At 33.3% G+C, this 24,633-nt stretch overlaps 1 protein-coding gene across 2 annotated transcripts in view; it reads right to left on the bottom strand.

Moving 5' to 3' along the window:
- ASZ1 (ankyrin repeat, SAM and basic leucine zipper domain containing 1) overlaps positions 1–24,633 on the bottom strand; it is a 75,359-nt gene that overhangs the window by 6,438 nt on the left and 44,288 nt on the right. For both annotated transcript variants that reach the window (XM_008061756.1, XM_008061757.2), the window contains exons 5-11: positions 20,459–20,570; positions 19,788–19,922; positions 18,110–18,234; positions 17,181–17,256; positions 16,150–16,206; positions 13,536–13,645; positions 285–390 (exon numbers count right to left, since the gene is read on the bottom strand). In XM_008061756.1, the coding sequence (XP_008059947.1) occupies positions 285–390; positions 13,536–13,645; positions 16,150–16,206; positions 17,181–17,256; positions 18,110–18,234; positions 19,788–19,922; positions 20,459–20,570 (721 nt within the window). The remainder of the gene's footprint in view (positions 1–284; positions 391–13,535; positions 13,646–16,149; positions 16,207–17,180; positions 17,257–18,109; positions 18,235–19,787; positions 19,923–20,458; positions 20,571–24,633) is intronic.

Raw genomic sequence — 24,633 nt, 5'->3', positions numbered from 1 at the left:
AAAAAAAAAAAAAAAAAAGAACAAATAGTAAATACAACATATGGAGCAATTTAATTTTTAATCTGAGTCATTTTCTTTTTCTTAAGGGCAATAATGCAAAGTTTTTCAATTAATTAGTATTGAAAGGAGTAATATTAAACAAATTGACTTATTTAGACTTTGTGTGATTTTGTAGAACAAGTGATATAATTTTATCAAATCAATACTGTTTAATTATCACAAACTTATCTGGAATATTCTTCACTATTCATATTTTTCTTCACTTAATAACTTTTGTGGAATACCTTGTGAGAATTTACAGGTAACTCAGTAATGATGTTTTGTACAGCAGTTATTAAATGGCCACATTGTTTGTTTAACTTTAGAAGAAAGTTGAGGAACTCATCACCACTAGAGAAGGGAAACAAAGAAACAGAGGAATCACTAGTAAGAGCAATTTATTTCACTCTACGGGGCTCATTACTTAACATCTAGTCATAAAATTAATTAGATTATTTCTGAAGTATTTATGGAATAATAGCTAGTATGTATTAGGTAGTGAAACAGGCATTGAGTATAAAAGAAAAACTTTCTAGTCTTTAAGATCTTAAAGTTCAAGATGAGATACAGGCATACAATTATAGTGTTGTTATATAGTAGGTATGTATGAAGAAGGAAGATGAAACAACCAATTCTGAGTACCTACTATGTGAAAACATTGCATTAGTTATTTCATATTTATTACTTCTTTTTATTCTCCGCAACAACCCTGTAAAATAGATGTTGTTGACACTAGTTTATAGTTTGAGATATTCAAAACTCAGAGAGAATTTAATATCATATAATATGGTGGGAATAGAGAATTAGAAACACTTCATATTTGTAGATGATACCTGAACTAAGTCTGCAGTTGAAGAGTAAGTTTGTCAAATAGGTAAGGTACAGATTCTGGATAAAGAGAATACCAGGTGCTGGTACAGGGATAGGAGGTTTTGACCACACACTATACAAAGTTTCTCTTACATTACTTCTGAAAGGTACAAATTATGAAAAAGTTGTAAGAGAAAAGGCTGGATGTAACCATTTATTAAAGGAACTTTTGTGACATGCTAAGGAATTGAATCTTTCCAATAATGTAGTTTTACTGAGGGACTTTAAACAGAAAAAAACATACACAATATTTAAAAATAAGAATGTTTATTTGGGGAGTGGTATGGGTTAAAGGAACACAAAAATGGAAGCAGAGAGAATAATTAGGAGACTAATGGAAAAATCTATCTAAGAGATGATAAAGGAAAGCTTAAATGAAGGCTGTGGCATAGGGTCCAACTATGTGACTTGCTTTGACAAATAACATATGACTAGAAGTGATTGTGTACCTTTTGAACAGAAGCTAAAAGAATCACTAATTCTGCCACTGGCAGTCTCACTGAGGGAAGAAGGTAAAGCAGTGGCTTAATAAAAATTTAGGAGAATACATTTTCAGCTTGGTGACAGATTGCATATGAAAGAAAAGGAAGGATCTAGGATGATTCTCAGTTTTCTGGTCTCGATAAAAGGTGGTATCACCAAGCAGGAAACTGAATTTGCCAGAGGGGAGTAGAGAAAGCAGGGGATGAAGAGAAAACAGTATGGCATAATAATTAATAGCACAACTCTTGAGTCAAGAGTCAACCTGCATTTGGATTCAGCTTCCACAATTATTAGCTTTATAATCTTGGGCAAGCCTAATCTTGAGACAATTGCTTCCATATCTCTAGAATGGAGACAACATGACTGTCAGGAGAACTGAAGAAGACTCTGCACATAAAACACTTAGCACTGTGTCCAGCATATAGGCGGTGTTCTAGCAAACTTAAGTGGTATTTCTCCTAGGCTTTAAATACTTATGAGGCTAGATACAATTCAGAATCAGTAAAACTCAATGGGGGAAAAAATCACATTTTTGTTTTCACTAACCTCTAACTGAAATCCAGTCTTTCCTTCAATTGCGAATGTCAGCATTAACCACAGTAGTATCAGAAATATCTATGATTTGGCCACAAACAGAAATCAAAACTATGATCATGATGAAGACCAAAAGATATATTATGAAGAGAGAACAGTCAATAGGAGTGGAATAAAAAAGCAATTACATGAAAAGTAGCCCAAGAAGTAGAAGTAGAAGAAAACCAGGAGTTAAAGGCTGTTATGAATGGCAATGAAAGAGATAGATTCAAGCAGGAAAAGATTAAGTACATTAAATAATTAAGATAACCACATTGATTTTGGCAGTGAGGAGATATTGGTGACTAGAAGTGACTAGATTTGCTTCAGTGATGGAAGCCAATTTACAGTAAAAGCTTCAAAGAAACTAAATACAACCCAATAGAAAAGTTGGCCAAGGATATAAACAGATAATTCAGAGAAAAAGAAAAACCAACATTTGAATGGATAATAAATGTGGGGATACAATAACCACAAGATCCAGCATCCTAGCAGAATGGCAAAAAATTAAGTAGATCAAGGGCTGACAAGTTCAGGAGATGATCTTTCTGAAGTGTCCTTTAGCAGTATCTACAAAAATAAAAGTACATTAAGAGCTACTACTATGGGACCAAAATGTACTTCTAAGTCCAAGAGAAACTATCATACGTAGAAGTTTTGACCACACACTATACAAAGTTTCTTTTACATTATTTCTGAAAGGAATGTGAAACTCAGCAACATCAGCCCCCAATGAAATCAATAGCAAACTTTTCCCTAAGACAGATATATTACTAAGACATATATTTTCATTTAAGAAAAATCTTTTTTCTTAGCTATTAATCTAAAAAATTAAGGTTTTAAAAAATTTTATAAAATATAAGCTTAAAAACACAACACATATAATCAAGTCATTGACGGTAAAAAGTAAACCAAAAATTTAAAAATGTAGTTAAGCTCTTGTTCTTCTTAGCAATAAAAATGGTATTTATTAAATTATTTTCTAAATATCTATACTTCTTCTTTATTCCATTTTCTTTCTGATCTTTATTCTAGAAAGAACAGAAGGTAGAGTGCAACACACTTCTGACAAAACAGCAGTAATTACTTGTATTAATTTTTGTTGCTACATACTACTTATACAATGTGCACTTGAAACTTGGATTTTAGTGCTCTTTAAACATTCAAATTTTGCTTATCAATAAAAGAATAACTACTCAATTCATAATTCATGCCATATGCATTTTTTAATTTAATGAGCTCAAAGTAATTAAGATGCAGAGAATTGTCATTCAAATATCAATTCAATCTGCACATAAAATATTTATATACCTAATCCTGACTTGTACCCACATCTCTACAATGAAATAAAGTTCTAAAAAAAATCAACTGATGGTAGATATGCAATTATAGATAGGTGATTCACAAATATACATGTGGAATATAAACGTATCAGCTCTTATCCTCAAGACAGTAAGACCGATCAATTAGAAAGAGTGCAAATAAGAAAATTATATTACTGGCAAAATCACAGTCTTAATGAATTAAAGGAAAATATATACCTTTCTTGTAACATACAATTTTCAGGGTCACTGAATACGGGTATGCAATTTGCACAAAACATAATGCTATAGTGTGTCATTCAAATCATACACTATGTGGATAGAGCCTTTCCACCAGAGCTGCACAGTATACCAACTACACAATTTTACATGGCAGCCCCAGTAACTTTATAAAGAATTCAAAATAAGCAGATAGACATGGATATGGTATCATGTATTATTTGATCAAAATAACATCTTTTCTATTGAGCTAAAGTCTACCAGGCCCCTCTCTGCCGGAAGGTTACACTTCTTGCTTGGATGACAGGAAATCTAATCATGTGACTTGCTTTGGCGAGTAAAATATGACTAAATGTGATTGTGTACCTTTCGAACAGAAGCCAAAAGAACCACTGACTAATTCTGACACCGCTCTTTTCCCTTTGCTATGGGAGCAGCATGTCCCAGACTGGAAGAGTTCCTCCAGCATACTCTAAAAATAACAAGGACATTGTTGCTGACTCATAACATAGGTGATCAACAAATAAACTTTCTATTGTAAGTGGCAAATTTAAAAGTTATTTGTTACTGTAGCATAACAGTACAAACCAGCTAAAACAACAGGTCATATTTTTTAAAAATCTGAGGTCAAATATTAAGACAAAATTATTTTTTTTCCTCTTTTAATTTTTATTTTAAAATTGTAGGGTACACCTCACAATTCAGGGTGAAGTATACAAATATTCATTGTGCAGGTACCCTTGTTGATGAGGTGTGTCCCCCCATCCTAGGCAGATATCGACTACTGTCAATTCTACCTCCCCCCTCTCCCGCAGTTTCCCACTACTGTTGGTCCTTTTCTTACAGTATTATGGTAGTTGTTCAAGGTCCACTTATGAGTGAGAAAATGTGATACTCAGCTCTTTGTTTCTGTGAGAGCACTCAGTATTATAAACGCTAATTCCATCCAGGTTGTTGAGAAGTTCATGATTTTGTTCTTCTTTATGGCTGCATAATATTCCATTGTGTATAGGTACCATATTTTTTTTTTTTATCCAGTCCTTTTTTGATAGGCAGCTCGGTTGGTTCCAGGTTCTTGCTATTGTGAGCAATGTTATGATAAATATACGTGTGCATATATCTTTTTTGTAGAGTGATTTGAGTTCTTCTGGATATATTCCCAGTAGAGGAATTGTAAGGTCATATGGAAGGTTGATTTTTAGAACTTTTAGGAATCGCCACACTGATTTCCACAGAGGCAGCACTAGTTTACACTCCCACCAACAGTGTAGAAGTGTTCCCTTTTCGTCACATCCTCTCCAGCATCTGTTATTTTCTGAGTTATTGATGATGGCCATTCTGACTGGAGTTAGTTGGTATCTTAGTACAGTTTTAATTTGCATCTCCTTGACGACTAGTGAGGCTGAACATTTTTTCATGTATCTGTTGGCTGCTCGTATGTCTTCTTTTGAGAAGTGTTTATTCATATCTTTTGCCCACTTTGTAATGGGGTCGTTTGTTTTTTTCTTTTCAGCACGTTTGAGTTCCACCAAACGTAGATCCTTGATGTTAGGACTTTGTCAGACATGGAGTTGGCAAATATTCTTTCTCAGTCTGTGGGCTGTCTCCCTGCTCTCTTGATGGTTTCTTTGGCTTTGCAGAAGCTTTTCCATTTAATGAAGCCCCACTTGTCTATCTTATCTCTTATGGCCTGGGCACTTAGGGTTTTGCTCAGGAATTGGTTGCCAGTTCCAACTTCCTTAAGAGTCTCTCTTGCATTTTCTAAGCTTCTTATAGTTTGAGGTTTTGCATTTAGGTATGTGATCCATTTAGAGTTAATTTTTGTGTACGGGGATAGGAGGGGTCCTGTTTCAGTCTTCTGCATATGTCAGCCAGTTTCCCCAGCACCATTTACTGAACAGATTCTCCTCTCACCAGTAGTGGGTGTTGGAGCCTTTGTCGAAGATGAGTTGGTGAAGAAATTGAGGTTTTGCTTCTGGAATCTCAATTCTATTCCATTGGTCTATATGCCTATTCTTGTACCAATACCAGGCTGTTTTGATTACTGAAGCTTTATAATATGGTTTAAAGTCTGGGAGTGTGATATCTTCTGCTTTGTGTTGTTGTTGTTGTTGTTGTTTTTTTGTTGAGGATTGTTTTGGCTATTCTCAGTCATTTATGTTTCCATATGAATTCCTGTATTGTTTTTTCTAGGTCTGAGAAGAATGTTGCTGGTGATTTGATGGGTGCTTCATTAAATCTGTAGACTGAACATCTTAACAATGTTGATTCTTCCAATCCATGAGCATAGAATATTTTTCCAATTGTTTGCGTCATCTTTGATTTCTTTGAGCAGAGCTTTGTAGTTTTCATTATAAAGGTCTTTCACATCTCTGGTTAGGAAGATGCCAAGGTATTTCATTTTTTGTGTGGCTATTGTGAATGGAATTGTGCTTTTTATTTGGGTTTCTGTTTATTTTTGGTGTAAAATGCAATTGTCTTATGCAGATTTATTTTATACCCTGAGACTTTGCCAAAGTCCTTTATCAGTGCAAGGAGGTTTTTGGCAGATTCTCTTGGGTTTTCAAGGTATCCAATCATGTTGTCTGCAGAGAGAGATAACTTGACTTCCTCTTTTCCTATCTGGATAGCCCTGATTGCCTTCTCTTCTTGACTGCTCTAGCTAGGACTTCCAAAACTATGTTGAACAGGAGGGGCGAGAGTGGGCATCCTTATCTTATTCCAGTTTTCAGGGGAAATGGTTCCAATTTTTGTCTGTTTAGGAGTATGCTGGTAATGGATTTCTCGTAGATGGCTCTTACTATTTTGAGGTATGTTCCACCTATGCCTAGATGTTCGAGGGTTTTTATCAAGAAGGGGTGCTGGATTTTATCAAAAGTTTTTTCTGTATCTAATGATATAATCATGTGGTTTTTGTTTTCACGTCTGTTGATGTATTTAATTACGTTTATTGTCTTACGAAGGTTGAACCAACCTTGCATACCGGGTATGAAGCCTACTTGGTCGTGATGGATGATTTTGAGATGTGTTGCTGAATCTGGTTTGCTAGGATCTTATTGAGAATTTTAGCATCTATGTTCATCAAAAATATTGGCCTGTAGTTCTCTTTCTTTGTTGGGTCTTTACCTGGCTTGGGTATCAATGTGATATTAGCTATGATAAAATTTAAATAAAGGTATTATAAATAAAGCCATGATGTGCTCATTGAAGAGTATCTGAAAACATTAAAATAATCAACAATCTTATTATTCATAAATAATGCTGCTACTATTTTCTGCTCAAATATATTTTATAATACACATTTTCTTACTGTATTTTTTCTATGGCTATGTATAACTGATGTTATACTTTATACATCATTCATATATAATGAGCATTTTTCCATGATATTACATTTCAAAATGATTTTAATGATGGAAAAAATAATTATATTAATGCAATGAAATTCAACTATTTCTCTGATGTTCGATATTTAGTTTCCAATTCTAGAATGTTTAATAGATGTAAACAATATATTTTTACATAAAATTTTATATCTATACAGAATTTTTTGGGGAGGGCAGTTTCCTTGATGAACATAATTTTGAGATGCTTTTGACAAGTTCAAGTTGATGCCAAGTAGTTCCAAGAAAGGTCTGAATGGAAACTGTTAAAAATTTTCAGATATGGTTGAAAGTTTATTATTTATGTTTAAAATACTTCAAAGTAGTGATGGAATGGTTATTAACACTTAAAAGCTGCACTTAAAAAAAGAGTGATAGAGGGCTGGTGTGGTGGCACATGCCTGTAATCCCAGCACTTTGGGAGGTCAATAGGAGAGGACTGCTTTAGCCCAGGAGCTAGAGATCAGCCTGGGGTAACACACCAAGACCTCTTTTCCACAAAAATAAAAAAATAAACAAATTAGCTGGGCATGGTGATATGTGTTTATAGTCCCAGCTACCCAGGAGGCTGAGGCAGAAGGACTGCCTGAGTCAAGAAGAGAGGGAAGGAGGGAGGGAGGGAGAGAGATTGAGAGAGAGAGGGAGGGAGAAAGGAAAAGAGAGAGAAAGAGAGAGAGAAGATCTTGCTATGTTGCCCAGGTTGGCTTTGAACTCCTGGGCTCAAGCAATCCTTCTGTCTCAGTCTTCTGAATATGGTACTACAGACTTACACCATGTTACGGCTTTACATTACATTCTTTAACTCTGCAACATACTAAGGCAGAAAAAAGTATATGTAGTGTGCATATGTGCTCTTGTAACAAGTTATTTTAGAAAATTCTGACACCTAGAAGTATCTTAAAATAAATCAGTAGCAAATTGTTGAAGTCACATTACCAGAAGAATATAATCAATCAGTTCAACTTTTCCTGCTGTTAGTTTTCTTATGACTTAATGACTAATTTCTTCTTTAAAGAATGACTTTGAACAAATGGGAAGTAAAACCTTTTCCATAACAGCATGTAAACAAAGTCTGTGATTTAATAACGAGGTCAAATTCCTGGAATATATGTCTGCTAGTTTTATTTTTTAAAAAATTCAGCACTTTTAATAAGTGAACCATTTAGGAGTCTGCACATTCTTTAAGACTATTAAATCCCATAAAGTAAATTCATAAGGCAATGTTGCCATCATACAATAAGTTACATTAAAAAATTTAATTTGTAACTCAGTCATGTAGAACTTAGAATATTCCTTCATAGAAACAATAATTTAAAAAGTAAAGAAAATGAACAACAATATCTAAGGCTTGGTGACTTTAAATCCTCACAAGTGAAATTCTTCACAATGTATTTAAGTATTTAAGAGATAAAAAGCTATTCTGAAACAATGATGAAACATTATTTTGAATATAAATCTTCCTGTTATAAGGAGATTATATTAAGAAAAATGGAGAAACATGAATGGGGAATTTTACTACAGGGAATACCTAGATTGTAAGAAATCAAAATCATCTAAATTATTCCCTGGAAGACTTCTTTAAACTCTAAATTGGTGTGGACATCTATTGTTTATCATAGTTAAAATGTTAGTTTAGACAGTCTATGCTAGACCTAGATGCTAGTGATGATACTTCTGCATTAGTATTATATATTACAGGATATTATAATTCACTGATTTATTTATCCACTTACTCAATAAAATCTGTCTTTACAGTTATGTCCCAGGCAATGGAGAGCATGGTTAATATTCTATATCAGGCTCCTCAGGTCATTCTGGTAACTTAGCCAGATATTGAAAACATTGGTATAATCATGGTGACAATCCCTATTACATTTTAAAAGCACTTGCATATAACCCAGTCTCTAATGACAAGTATGTACTTTTACCTTGGATATATAATCTTCATATGAAACATTATTTCTGGGGAAAAACATCAACCTGGAATATGTTGAAATAAAAAAAAAAATCTGTATGGTCAGTGGAAAAAATAAAATTACTGCCATACTCTTAAATCAACTGAAGAAATATTAGAAAATAATGCTAAGCAGGTTTTAAAAGTAAGATTACAAGAATCTGAGGAAAGAGAAAATTATCTGTGAAGATTCCTTACAGAGAACTTGTATGTACTTTTACAAACTCTGGAGGTAAACATTTTATTTGTCCTCTACACAAGTATCAGTCCTATGCTTAGTCCCTAATTATAATGGTTACTTTTTGACCCGCATGAAGCCAAAGGAGGAGGGGAAGAGAGTTTCCCAAGCATTAAAAGAACAACAGAAAGAATGAGTTAAGAGAGGCTTACATACCCAAAAAAGACTGGGTAAGATGTAATTAACCTGACCAGGTCCCATGGGAGACAGAGGGTTGAAGAAAAACATATTTGGAGCACATTGTCTCCAATGAGGGAAGAAAGGGAAGAAAGCTATGGGGGAGGGGGACGACCTCATAGTCTGGTTATCAGGTGGTGTTGCCAAATTAGAGAAGTTCAAAATTACCTAGTTGGTGGAAGGAAAACAAATATAATAGGTTATTGAGGATTCTAAAATCTGGGTACTTTTACTATGGGGAATGTCTATACACAAAAATATTTATAAAAATCACTGAAACATCATATTTAAAAAAAGGAAGAAAACTTACAGATTTTCTATCTTATCCTGTGTTTAAATTCCTTCCATAAGCAAAAAAAGCTCTTGATATAGATATTAAGTACAATTAAACTATTACCTTATTTACTCTGGTCATTATGTTTCAATTAATGCAGTCTTAGAGTGCTAGCTTGTCATGGCTAGTCATGTGATACTGTTAACCTAAACTTAGTTAATAATCAACTAAAAGCCTTAGTGACTGATTCTACAAGTATATTAAGCTTGGTCTCACCCATCCTATGGTAATATAGTTCATATGGGACTTTCCATTTATCCCTATTAAATTTAATTATATAAAGTCTTGGGGAGATTTACTTCAAATTGCCAAAACCTTTAAAGTCTTGATTCTCTAGACCTCTGTCTTCCCACTGGTCATGTGTAGTTATTGAGCCCTTTGAATTCTATAATATGCAGTATTTTCTGACATAATAGGATCAAACTAGAAATCAGTAACAGAATGAAAATGGGAAAAAATTTCCAAACACGTAGAAATTAAATGTCATGTATTATGGATTATTTAAAAAATACATGGGCCAAAGAGAAAGTCTCAAAGAAAATAAAAATATATTAATATATATGAGAGAATGAAAATGACCTACACAACACATCAAAATTTGTGGCATGTAACTAAAACAGTGCTGCGAGGAAAATGTAAAAGACTTAATGCTTACAAAGGAGGTCCTAAAAAACCTGGGATTATTATATTAGTGAAGGGCATGCCCTTTGTAGTACAGGCTTCTCCCACTAGGTAAGTGTTCTAGGAACCCACGGGCATCAGTGTACCAGTTAGTGTTGTTGTGAGAGGCTATGTTCAGCTTCAGTGAATTTTTTTGGAGATTCTTTCAACAAGTTTAAACAGGACGGGTTCTTTGAATAAAAAACAAAACAAAACAAAAAACCCCTGATAAACACCTAGCAAAACAGAGATAAAAAGAAACAAACAATCAATATCAAGAATGAAATGGGTTATTATTACAGATCCCAGAGCCATCAAAAGAATAACAGGAAATACTAGGAACAACTTTATGCTTGATTGTTTAGAAGCAATGAACCAAGTTTTTAAAAACCACAAGTTACCACACCTCAACCAAGGCAAAACAGATATAACATGAACAGTCCTATAACCATTAAAGAAGTTTAATTTGTAATTTTTTGACTTTTTTGAGACAAGATATGACTCTTGCCCAAGCTGAGTGCAGTAATGCGATCGTGGCTTACTGCATCCTCAAACTCTTATACTCAATCAGATCTTCTTGCCTCAGCCTCCCAAAAAGCTAAGTCTATAGGCATGTGCCACTATGCCTGGTTTATTTATTTTTAAAGAGACAGAGTCTTGCTATGTGGTCTAGACTGGTCTCAAACTCCTGGCCTCGAGCAGTCCTTACATCTTGGCCTCTCAAAGTACTGGGATTACAGGTGTGAACAATGTGCTGGGCCTGAATTTATAATTTAAAGCTTTCCCCTTCCTCCCCAAAATATCCAGGCCTAGATGGTTTCATTGGAAAAATCTACAAAAATGTTTAATTCTACACAATTTCTTCCAAAAATGAAAGAGTAGGAACACTTCCCAATGCATTCTGTGAGGCCAGTATTACCCTGATGCCAAAACTAGACAAAGCACAAAAAAGAAATTTACAGAGCAATATCTGTCATGAACTTAGTTTCAAACATTCTTAGCAAAATACTGGCAAATCTAATTCAACAATGCATAAAAAGAATAATTAACTAGAACCACAAGAGATTAATCCCAGGTTTGCAAAGCTAGTTCAATAATTAAAAGTGCAATAATGCAATTTACCTATCAACAGGCTACAGAAAAGAAGTCATATGGTTGTATCAATTGGCATAGAAAAAAAATTTTAAAAATTCAACAACCACTCATGATAAAAACTCTTAGGATATAAGAATAGAGCAGAATTTCTTCCATCTCACATCTACAAAAAACCTACAGCTAACATGATAATAAAAAAAAAGCTTAAATGGTTTCCTCTAAGATTGGAAACAGGGCAATAATGTCCACTATATATCACTCTTATCCAAAATAGTACTGAATGTTCTGAGTATCATGAGGCAAGAAAAAGAAATAAAGTACATATACATTAGAAAGGAAAAAATTAACCTGTCTCTTTTTGTAGACCACATGATTATCTATGTAGAAAATCTCAAAGAATTTATTTAAAAAAAAATCTTCTAGAACCAATAAGTGTTCAGTGATGTTGAAGGATATATAATTGATCAAGACACAAAAATCAACTGCATATGTAAACAAGCTGAAATTAAAGAATAACCAAGACTATGTGGTACACGTAGAGGGACAAACACATAAAGAACCCAGAATAAAGAACACAAAGTATATGCACACAAATATGGCTACTTAATTTTTGATAAACAGTTAAAAGTAACTCCCCAAATTCAGCATTAAAAAATCAACCCTATAGAAAATGGGCAAATGACATTGTTAGACATTTCACCAAAGAGGATACACAGATGGCAAATAAGACATTAAAAGCTGTTGACATCATCAGCCACTAGTAAATGCAAATGAAACCACAATAAGTGACCACTACATACCCATCAGAACGGCTAACAGTAAAAAAAAATAGTGCTAATACCAAATGCTGGTGAAAATATAGTACAGAGAAACTGAATAACATATTGTTGCTGGGACTACAAAACAGTACTACCATTCTGGAAAACAGTTGGGCAGTTTTATAAAAGACTAAATATGCAACTACCTTTCAACCTATCAATTGTCTTCTTGGGCATTTATCCCAGAGAGATGAATACTTATTTTCTAACAGACTTTTGTAAATGAACATTCATGGCAGTTTTATTTGAAATAACCAAAAACTAAAATATATACAAATGTCCTTCAGTGGGAAAATGGTTAAACAGTGGTATATGCATACCATGGAATACTACTTAGCAATAAAAAGAAATGAACTATTATACTGATACATTCAATGACTTTGAGTCAGTCTCAAAAGGATATATGCTGCATGCTTCTATTTATGTAACATTCTTGATATAACATAATTATAAAGATGGAGAACAACTTATTGCTTGCTAGTGACTGAGATTGGGAGAGGGATGAATATGGCTATGGGGGGTAGTATGAGAAAGCCTTGTAGTGATGGCATGTTAAGTAGATTGTGGTAGTGGTTACAAATGTGTTAAAATTGCAGAGTTATATATACATGGATACAAATGAATGCAAGTATAACTGGTGAAATATAAATAAGCTATGTGGATTGTACCAGCATCAATTTTCTGGTTTTGATATTGCACTACAGTTATGCAAGATACTGATATTAGGCAAAAATGGGTGGAGGGTACATGGGACCTCCCTGGAAATCTCTTTGAAATATTCTGTGAATCTATAATTATTTCAAGATAGAAAGTTTAAAAAAATCACTTACTGTTCTATAATATGCTAATAAATTAAATACTATTTTCAAAATAGATTTTGGATCATTAATAACCAGTGCTTGACAAGTTTATAATATTGAAAATGAAGTTTACATGCAGGCAATATAATTTCTCATACAGTAAGGGTGAAAATAGAGCAGAGTTACATGAGAAATGCTTTATTATCCTAAGTGAAAATATTACTACTTTGAATTTTCAACTTGACAAGTAAAATGATTTAAAGAGAGTAAAAGGCATGTTATAAACAACATAGGCTCTCTTACATAGTTCAGTTTAGCAAGGAAAAAATAAAACAAAAATGTTTCTATAAGAGTTAACAAGAACACACATCATTTTGCTTCTCGATAAAAAGACATTATAAAAATTAACTTTCTAAAATATATCCAGTTTCAGAACAAAGTATATTCTAAACTCCATTAATCTGGGAAAATGATGGTATCAAGTAAAATGACTCATACATTATCAAAATTAAATTTAAAAAGAACATTGGTTCTAAACAATATTAAAGAAAGCAAACAAATTAATTTTACCTAATTTCCAACTTTGCCACTTCAGGTAACTCTCCAAATTTTATCTCTTCTACCTCTAGTTCTTTAACAGCAGCCAGAATTTTCTGTTGATCTTTATGAGTAATTCCATTCTAAGTAGAAATAATTTTAAGATATATTAAGATAAATTTTAAGCTACAGTAAGATAATTATAATTGAATAATTTAATATTCAAAATTAATAAATAAATTTTCTACTTGAAGAATTCCTATCTTGAAAATATAAATCATATTGGAAAAATAACAAATATATTAAAAATAAATGGCTTGCTATACTGTGACTGACAAAGTTAGTTATATCATTAAAATAGACATATAACAATCAGTCAATTTTTTGTAATATATAACAATTGCAATGGACTCTAAACAAATTACTAGAAATTAATATATCTTTCTTTTATGTAAAAATTTTATTACAACTTTAATTCAATGTATAAATGTATGTTATACTTTTATTCCATTTCTAATATTAAACATTTACTTGTTATGTAACCCAGAGCCACAGAGCCTTAAAAAGGGATTTAGAATTGTGTATATGGGTGCCAGAATCTATTATCCAGAATAATGTCACATATAGTAAATCTAAGATGTTTAGTAAGAATTGCTGTGTAAGTACAAATGATGAAAATACAGTAACCAATGTATCATTAGCACTGAGTTTCCTTTAATTTGCAAAATAAATATATAAGGACGCTCACATATTCTTCTCAAATTTTCCCTAAAGATCAAAATTTCAATAAATACAGATTTAGGCTTAACATGAAAAATGCTATCATAGAGAAACTTAAATGGTTTCATTTGGACAGGGTGAGAAGGAAGAGGGAGGGAAGGAGAAAAGATTTCATTTTTCTGTTTCTGTCAATTTTGCTTTATATTTTTATTTTTTTCCCCTTTATTTTATTTTAAAGATGTGGGGTGCAAGCCAAGATTAGGTACAAAAGTGGTCTACGTGCAGGTGAAATTTGGGCCTCCTACTGATCTTCCATTTTCCCTGGTTTAGGATCAGGTAACCTTAGTGATGTTATGTGCAACCTCCTGCTCCCTGGCAGTGTCCTGCAACTGCCAATCCCTCTCTTGTATCATCTTTCAAAAACCACAGTAGGACAATTTTTTCTTCAAAATATTACTTAAAATTAATGATCAATGCAAATCAATCCCTCTTTTTGCCTCTATTCTACTTTTAGTGTTAAACAAAATTTTATATCCTGCATTTAAGTGTAAGTGGTATGCTTATTGTGACTAAAATATTTCATCTCAGGCCAGCGCGATGGTTCATGCCTATAATCCCAGCACTTTGGGAGGTCAATGTAAGAGGCTGTGCCTGAGCCCACAGGTTCGAGACCAGTCTGGACAATTTGGCGAGATCTCATCTTTACAATAAATCAAAAAAGTTAGCTGGGTGTGGTGGTGCTTGCCTGCAGTTCTAGCTACTTGGAAGGCTGAAGCGGAAGGATCACCTGAGCCCAGCAGGTTGAGGCTGCAGTGCTGTGGGCGTGCCACTGCACTCCAGCCTGGGTGACAGAGTGAGACTCCAACTCAAAAAATATATATTTCATTTCCAGTATTTTCATGCAGCAAAATCATTGTTTTTATCAAAGTATCTCTAATACTTCCCACAGCTGTTACTTGATAATACTAATGGCAAAATCCTATGTTTTGATAGTTTTGAGAACCAAGCAAAAGGCATTATTTAGAAGGTACATGTTAATATCCACATGCATAAAAACCATCTCTTATTTCTAAGTACCTTATTTTACAAATCTACTTCACATTTGGAAATGAAGCACCAGTTTTTGTCAAGATGTCATGACAATCTGAAGAAAAAAATTCAAAACTCTAAATCTTTAAATGTTCTTAAAGTAACAATATTGTAGCACAATACAATATTATTAGATATGGTTACCCATATTATTAGATATGGTTATCCATAATCACATCTAATCAAGAATGTAGTAAAAGATAAATCACAGCCTATAGCCTTGAATTTTTAAAATAGAAAATAAAAGGAGAAAGCGATTGGCAGTAGCAGAAAACTGTCAGGGGAAGGGGAGTGGGACTGTCAGGGGAAGGGGAGTTGGGGGAAACTGCTAGGGGAGGGAGGGGTATACCTCATAAACAAGTGTACCTGCATGATCAATGTTTGTATTCCTAACCCTGAATTATAGGTACCCCCACATCTTTATAATAAATAAATTAATTAATAAAAAAAAAGAAAGAGGCCGGGCTCGGTGGCTCAGCCTGTAATCCTGCACTTTGGGACTTTGGGAGGCCGAGGTGAGTGAACTGCCTGAGCCCATGGGTTCGAGACCCACCTGGGCAACTTAGTGAGACCTCATCTCTACAATAAATCAAAAAAATTAGCCGGGCGTGGTAGCGCGCGCCTGTAGTTCCAGCTACTTGGAAGGCTGAGGCAGAAGGATCGCTGGAGCCCAGCAGGTTGAGGCTGCAATGGCCGGGAGTGGCCACTGCACTCCAGTGTGGTTGATGGAGTGAGACGACAACTCAAAAAAAAAAAAGAAAGAAAGAAAAGAAAAGGAACCAACATAAAAAAAAAAAAAAAATCAAAGAATATACAGTTTTTTAAAATTAATACTAACCTTTATAAACTCATCTTTCCTCATTGTCAAAAGGTGTCTTAAAGTTATACCCCTTTCCTGTAAAATAAAAAAAAATGCACCAAGTTTCCATATAAATGAAACAGTAGAAGGGGAAGTGGGCAAGTGTATGTAAGTTGGTCTGTTACATATTCCACCCCTAAACAACTTCCAACTTTCTACAGGGGATAAGATATGTAGATATAGAAATATATTGTTGATATATAGTAATGAATACCATAATGCCTATATTCACCTAAAAAATATAACACAATTTTCCAGATCCAAAGAAAATAGTTACCACTCACATTTGCTTACATAAAAGGCAATTCTATAAAATTAGACAGAAATTATGCTTTATGAATATCTTAAATTTTTGACTGTATCACATTATACCATCAAAAACACGTATTTTTTACTCAAGATTTCTACAAACAGAAAGAAGTTTCAAGACTGAACAATGAAACTCAACTCTGAAATACCTAACAGAATATGCATACTTCTGGAAGTCTGTCTTAAATAGTGTTATACTGCTTCAATATCCCCACCTAGCTGATAAAAATTGCCATCTACTCAAATTCCATCACACAATTTACACACTAGACCTTCATGGCAATCCTACACTAGGTTTTATTATCTTTATTATTACAAAAAAGATATATTTATTTAAATAATATGTTTCAAAGAATAAGCATTAGAGCAAGAATCTGATACTGGGGGTATATGGTTGAAGATTATGTTTCTTCTAATATGTTAATCAGATCAAAAACTGCAAAAACAAACTAAGGGCTTAGGTGTATACAGTGGCAAGAGGCAGTGGGCAAAAGCTGTTTACTCCAGCCAGATTCTTTTCAGGCAAATTTCTAGAATAATAAAGTTTTGAAATGCTCATTACAAGCTGAAAATGGAATGTACTACAAATTATGAAGTGATTTGGCAGTCATTCACAGGCATGTTTATACATTAATATATAATGTCATGCTAACCAATGACTAAACATATATATACAACTCATAGGTTATATAAGATCTTACCTTTAATAAATCTGTCAAATGTTCAAGTCCAAGACCATGTAAAAATATTTCCAGATCTCCAAGTGCTGTACATGAACTATACACATTTATAGCAATGTCAATTTCAGAACAAACTATAAGCACACAAACAATATACATTCATATTTCAGAGAGAGGATGTGAATAAGAATGAGTAAGAATGAATCTGTGTAGATTATATTTGTAATTTGCATACCAGACCTTTATTTGGTTTTTCTTGAGTGAAGGTAAGAGGGAAAATGGCAATGATAAAATGTAGCTCATCCTTCCCAGGAAAGAAAATATTTTCCAATAAGTATTCCTTATGAAATCTCTGCACATAAAAATCTCTTTGGTTGGGTGTAGTGGCATGGACTTGTAGTCCCAGCTACTCGGGACACTGAAATGAGAGGATGGCTTGGGTGTAGGAGTGTTAGATCAAAAACAAAACACCTCTTTAACTGCAATAAGTAAAAATTAAATAGCAACTTTAAATGGGTATGTAGAGAATGTGTTTTGGCTTGTACTGACAATAGTGTGCAGAGAGAAAACTGTACTTTTAATTTTAGCATATAAAACTAGGAATGAGTTAAAAAGAATTAGAAAGTAAGGTATGGTACTGCTTGAACACTAACATAATCTTAGAACCATTTGAAAATGCATTATATTGTTTTTAATACAATAAAATTTTTCTAGACGTTTACATAAAAGTAAAATAAAAACTATCATTAGTGTTAGTACATATAAATAAAAATTTTGTAAAATTCTAGAGAACAAAACATTCAAAATCCAGACATTTCTAAATACTATATTCAAATGTTTATAAAAAGTTAAAATACTATATTTGTTAAACAAGTCACCACATTTGCTACAAGTAATAAAACTATATACAATTTTTACTTATTCTGTTGAACTAAAGAATGTTATATTACCTAAATATGTGATCCTTTTCTTTATCAGAATCTGTAGCCAATAGTTTACAAATAGTCTTTTCTTTGGTTAGCTGTTGAAGCTTTCCTTCCAATGGAGTTAAAGTCAGAGAAAGTAAGGTGAAGATCTGAAAAAGGTTAAGAAGCCATTGAAATATGGTTAACATTACACACTATCACATATACTTCCAAGAATCTGAAAATATGATTATTTTATATTCCGAAAGGAAATTTTGGCAAGGTGAAAGAGACAGAACTTTCACAAATGGCTATCCTAAGAACAACTTTTTAAAAATTGATATATCATAGTTATACATATTGTTCAAGTAAATGTAACATTTTGATACATATATGTAATGTGTAATGATTCTATCATGATAACAGGAATATTAAATAAATGCTCCTTGACCTACAATCATAATCAGAAAAGAAAAAGCACCTAATTTAAAATAGTGAAAATAAAGGGAAGTTAGCGATTAATATAAAACAAAACTAAAAATACCATTTTGATAAACGACTCAAGTGCTAGTGTAATACTTTACATACATAGCTACACGGAAAGGAAGTAATAAGCATGACTAAATGCATACAAATTCCAACTGAACACCTTAAAGAGATGTGGTGAAATTCCTTAGTTTTAAAATCGAACTTCTTAGGAAGTCAAGGTTATGTCACGTAATCAGTCAAAATACATGAACAAATCTCATTTCAAGAAATAATTTATGACTCAATCTTTGATGTTCATAAATTTCTTATTATGTCAAATATAATAAGACAGTAAACTAATTTTGGGTTTTCAAATTTTCAATGCTTGGAAAAAATGGTAAATTTCTTTTTGAAGTTTTACAAGGCTTTAGTGATTAGCATTTACTCCAATATAATTTTGAAAACATTAAAATAATATTTGGAAAATGGTAGGCAGGTTTATCAGATTGCTTTAAAAACTAGAGTAGGTTACTTTACATTCAGGAAAAGTAGCATGGCCTGATGATTATATGATGAAACATTTGGAATTTTACATGCTGTGACATTCAGAAACTCATGAATTAAACAACGCAGTTCTACAACTGTACTATATTTGATTCTTGGTTTTAAATGATAGAAATTTGGCCAAAACTTTATATAAATAATTTAATGCATAGCAAATACTTATTATTGAGTTTAACATCTGAATGACAGTATATTATATACCTAAGTAAGTTATCACTTTATCATCTACTTTGTCACACTTATAGGAGTAAATATTGCTTAAAGGATGTCTTTAAACTGTCTAATAATCTATTAACTGAAATTACAGAAAATGTTTTAATTGCATGTTCAAATTCTGACAGTTAACTGGCTTTCTCAATACATTAATTAGTTCATAAAATTCTGAACCAGTTTGAAATGTTTAAATAGTCTATTACAATTTTACTCCTAGAGCCAGAATAAGATTTTATTATCCTTTTATATAGCCTTTAAATTACCACATTATAAGTACCTCTTATTTAGAAGAAGATAAATACTCTAGCAAAATGAAGTTTTCATTACCTGTCTGGTGAAAAATGCATATTTAAACATTTCATAATAGCCAAATACACTATAATTATACTTGTAAATTCTAACAAAATAATATAAAAGTTCTACAAATGATAAGGTGACATGCCACAGAAAAATGAGTTTGACATATAAAGAAGTATACCTCATGATGTTTATTTCTTTTTGCAATTTCACTTGGTGTCTTCCCATCTTTGGTTTGTAGTATTTTATTAGCTCCAAGTTCAAGTAACTTCAGAACTACATTTTTATGACCCTGACGTGCTGCCCATGTTAAAGCCTTTAAATGGGAGAAAAAAGATTGTGTAAAAAGAAGGAATGTATATGAGACAGACAAGAAAAGTTTTCAACAGTATTTATGGCACAATAAAAAAGAGAACATGGTTAGTTAATGGAACGATGCAATCTCTTCATTTCACAATATAATGTAAACATATTTCCAAAGCTGTAATTGCAAAGCAGAATGCAATGCTCACTTATTTTATAAAACCAATGTTTTACACAGTTAAGTGATGTTAAGCAATAAAATGACTTACTTGCCAATCACTGAGTTGTTTTCTACAAAAAATAATTCTTATTTGTATTTCAAAGTCCAGGTTTTATTGTGTGTTATAATTTCTTTGTTGGGAGTGAGGACTAAAAGAGTCAATTAATTCCTTTACTTCTATTTCAGCTGTTGATTTTTTTCACCAGACAACAATTATATCCCAGTCTTACTTTAATTATTACTTTAAAAAACTTTTTGTAAATTACTATCACAACAAGATATCAATGTCTTAGCTATAAAAAAGAACACTGGAAAAATGTTTCTCTCACAGTATAACCATTCTCATCCTGTGTATTAACTTCTGCTCCATGAGCAACAAGGAGAGCAACAACCTGAGGGCGACCATCTCGGGCAGCATACATGACTGGAGTCATCAGTCTACTAAAGAGGAAGAAGAAAAGAAACACGTTAATGTTGCCACTAACAACTATACTCAATTTCATAAATTTAACCACATACAATACCATCAGTACTGTTCTGAAAACAAAGAAAAAGCAAAGGAAGCTTTTACGAAATCAGGAAATTTAAAAATCCAATCTCCCAGTAAATAAGTAAATGTGAGATGACACTTTTAAAGCGCTGAATGCTTACACAGCACCCTCTAGTGAAGAAATGTATCTAAAAATCACTAAATAAGCCAAGCTTTCACTAAAAAATACGGCTTCACTACAATACATATTCACCTAGAAAACTGTCAGAGTAGCCACACTATGCTTATGGTGGAAAAATAGTGATTAATGACACTTCTAAGGTCTCTGCCCTTATAGGATTTGTTCATACTAAATGCTTATTACATTTTATTTAGCAGATTGCTGGAAGAAAATGCAAATTGTAAAACTTTCTCTTATTTCTTTTTTCATTCCTGTTTCTTAATGTATTCTGAGTCTACTTTAGTTTGAGACTGAAAGAATTTTATCCTGATCTGGAGGCATACTAAAATCAAGAAAGAGATAAGGTCTAATAGTTAAACAAGCTTTAAATTTTCTAGAGTATTTTCCAGGAGAGCATAGTGGTTTCTCTTTAGTTTACCATTTCACAAAATTAGAGATTCAGACATTCCATTCCCAGATGTTAGTTAGCTTCTAGGCCTATTCCAAAGGTCAGCAGATTCTACCAGTTCTCTTGGTCTGAACTTAACATCATGGTCTGTTTAAAAGGAGGCCTGAGACTCTGGGCCCAATTTTCCTGAGTTCCCCTCAATATCTGGTTTATACACAAAGAACTTAAGAAAAGATCAAAACATTAAACAATTTCAGAATTCTGTTTTGATCTCACTGAAACTTCATATTGGTTATTCACATTACATGCACTACCTACAAATAGAATATCTGTCTGTGAGGTTTGTTAGCATAAAGTATACCCTGAATCAAAGTCTTTATTAGCATAAAACAATTCACACATGTATCTGCTTCTTCTATTTCCCAGTATAACTTAAATGTTTAAGTTATATGCTGAGGTAGCTGTAAAACATTGCCTTTTCTACCTTGAATATCTCTTACCTAGTGGCTTCATTAGACAATCTTTACAAGGTGAAGACTGAATTTCCTGAATAACTTAAGCAAACATAAGAAATATGTGCAACAGCAAAAACTTATTTGAATCAACTTATAATTGAAATTATTCACTTCATCTAAATCAGACCTCTTGATGTCTCTTCTCCACTCCATTCTCTCCATAATAACCCAAATATGCGCCTCTCAATCTTCCCTATTTCACAAAGCCAACATTAATCACATTACTCAGTCCTAAGACCAGACATCATTCATGACTCGTCTCTATTTCTCCACATATAATTCATTAGCACGTCCTAAGGCTCTACCTCCATAATATATTCTGCATTCGACCACTTCTCAACACCTTGTTAGCCACTTCAGTAGTCCAAGTCAACATCATCTTTCTCTAACTTACAATATTGCAACAGCCTTATAACTGCTCTCCATGCTTCCACTTTTGGTCACCTGCAACTAATCTTTGAAAATGCAAACTTCTGGACAACCTCCTCGGGTCCCCTCCAACTATGGGAGCTTTTTCTGTCCTCTCAATAAATCCTGCTTTCTCACTTAAAAAGAAAAGAAAAGAAAAGAAAATGCAAACTTCTTCCCTATGTGGGAACTGTGCCCAGTGCTGTTCCCTTCACCTTTCCCAAGACCTTATTATTGCTAATTCAGTCTTGTTCAGACCCTTATTACGAGAAGATCAAAAATGGACAAATCATTAGCCAGACTGATGGGGAGGGGGAGAGGGAGAGAGAGAGAAAAGAGAGAAGAAACAAATTACCAGTATCAGGAACAAGACAGGTAACATTAGTACAAGTACTCCAGATTTTAAAAGTGTAAGAAAACATTATGAACAAATTTTTGTCAATAAATTTGACAACTAATTTAATTTTAATTTTTTATATTTTTTTGAGTCCGAGTCTCACTGTCACCCAGGCTGGAGTGCAGTGGCATGCTCATAGCCACTGCAGCCTCCACCGACCTGCTGGGCTCAGGTGATCCTTCGGTCTCAGCCTTCCAAGTAGCTAGAACTACAGGTGCACGCCACCACACCTGTCTAATTTTTAAAAATTTATTGTAGAGATGAGATCACGCCAAGTTGTCCAGGCTGGTCTTGAATCTGTGGGCTCAGTCAATCCTCTCACCTCAGCCTCCCAAAGTGCTGGGATTATAGGCATGAGCCACCGTGCCTGGCCTAAATTTGACAATTTAGATGAAATAGGTAAGTTTCTCAAAACTCACAAACTACCAAATTTCACTCAATAACAAATAAATAATCTGAACATCCCTAGGTTTATTTTTTAAAGATTAAATTAGTAATTAAAAACCTTTACACAAAACAAACACACATACACAAACAGGCCCTGATGGCTTCACTGGTAAGTTCTACCAGCTAATGAAAACCAGTATCAATTTTGCACAAACTCTTCCAGTAAACTAAAAAGGACAAAATTCTTCTCAATTCATTCTACGAAGCTAAAACTATTCTTAAATCAAAACCAGAGAAAGACCATACAAGGAAACAGTATTATAAACCAAAGTCTTCACTGAACATAGAAAAGATCTGAACAAAATTTGGCAAACAGAATCCAAAGATACATAAAAAACTTAATACAACCCAACTAAGTGCAGCCGTCCTAGAAAAGCAAGGCTGGTTTGATATTTGAAAATTCAATCAATATAATGCACATTAAAAAAAAAAACCCAATATGATTATCTGAACAAATGCAATGCAAGTATTTTACAAACCCAACATTTATTTCTAATAAAAACTCTCATCAATGTAGTAACAGATGAGAACTTCCTCAACATGATAAAGGAATCTATGAAAAATTTACAGCTAAAATAATATTCAGTGGTGAATGAGACAAGGATGTATGCTGTCACCACTTCTTATTTTTATTTTTTGAGTCAGGATCTCACTCTATCACTCAGACTAGAGTGCAGTAACACAATCATGGTTCACTGAAGCCTCAAACTCCTGGACTCAGGTGATCCTTCTGCCTCAGCCTCCTGAGTACCTGGGACTACAGGCACAGGCCACCACAACTACCTCATTGTGTTTGTTTGTTTTGAGAGATAAGGTCTTGCTATGTTGCCCAGGCTGGTCTCGAAGTCCTGGGCACTAGCAATCCTCTTGCCTTGGCCTCCCAAGGTACTGTGATTACAGGCATGAGCTACCATATCTGACCTGCTCTCACTACTTTTATTCATCATTGTTCTGGAAGTTCTAGTCAGTGCAATAAGACAAGGAAAAAAATTATAGGAATCCAGATTTTAAAAGAATCAAAACCATCTTTATTCACAGAAAGCACAATATATGTAGATAACCTGAAAGCATCTACAAAAAACTACTAGGATACATGAACAAGATTGCAGTATACAAGAGAAATACTAAAAAATCAATTACTTTTGTATATACCAGCAATGAACAATATGAAATGAAAATGAATAAAACTGCCATTTATAATTCAGTAAAAACAGAAAACAGGAAAATCTGCTATTTATTAGAAATGCATCTAGTGTTTACATATATAGACACATACTGAAATATTTGCATATATTGGACTTACTGTTATTGTATCAATAGCTATTTGGATCCAAAAGTCTCTAGCCTAACCACAGGTCTTTAGGTGTTGATCACAAGAAAAAAATATAGCACAGTGGTTAAAAGTATGGGTTCTGGAATCAAAATGTCTCATTCCAAAATTTAGCTCTATTACTTGCTAGCTGTGACACTGAGCCAACTGCTAGCCATTCTTCAGTTTCTCCATCTATAAACTGGGGTAATAATAGCACTCACTTTAAGAAGTTATAAGGAGTAATTTAATACATGTGAAGTATCATGTATATAAATATTAGTTATCACTCATTCATTCAAAACACATTTATAGAGCATTTACATGTACTCATACTCTAAGTGTGAGGGGTACAACAATATACAAAAC

The sequence above is a fragment of the Carlito syrichta genome, unplaced genomic scaffold, assembly GCF_000164805.1.
Source record: "Carlito syrichta isolate Samal-C Ts95f unplaced genomic scaffold, Tarsius_syrichta-2.0.1 Scaffold305571, whole genome shotgun sequence".
In the NCBI taxonomy this organism is placed as follows: domain Eukaryota; kingdom Metazoa; phylum Chordata; class Mammalia; order Primates; family Tarsiidae; genus Carlito; species Carlito syrichta.
This window is presented reverse-complemented; position numbering and strand designations above follow the sequence as displayed.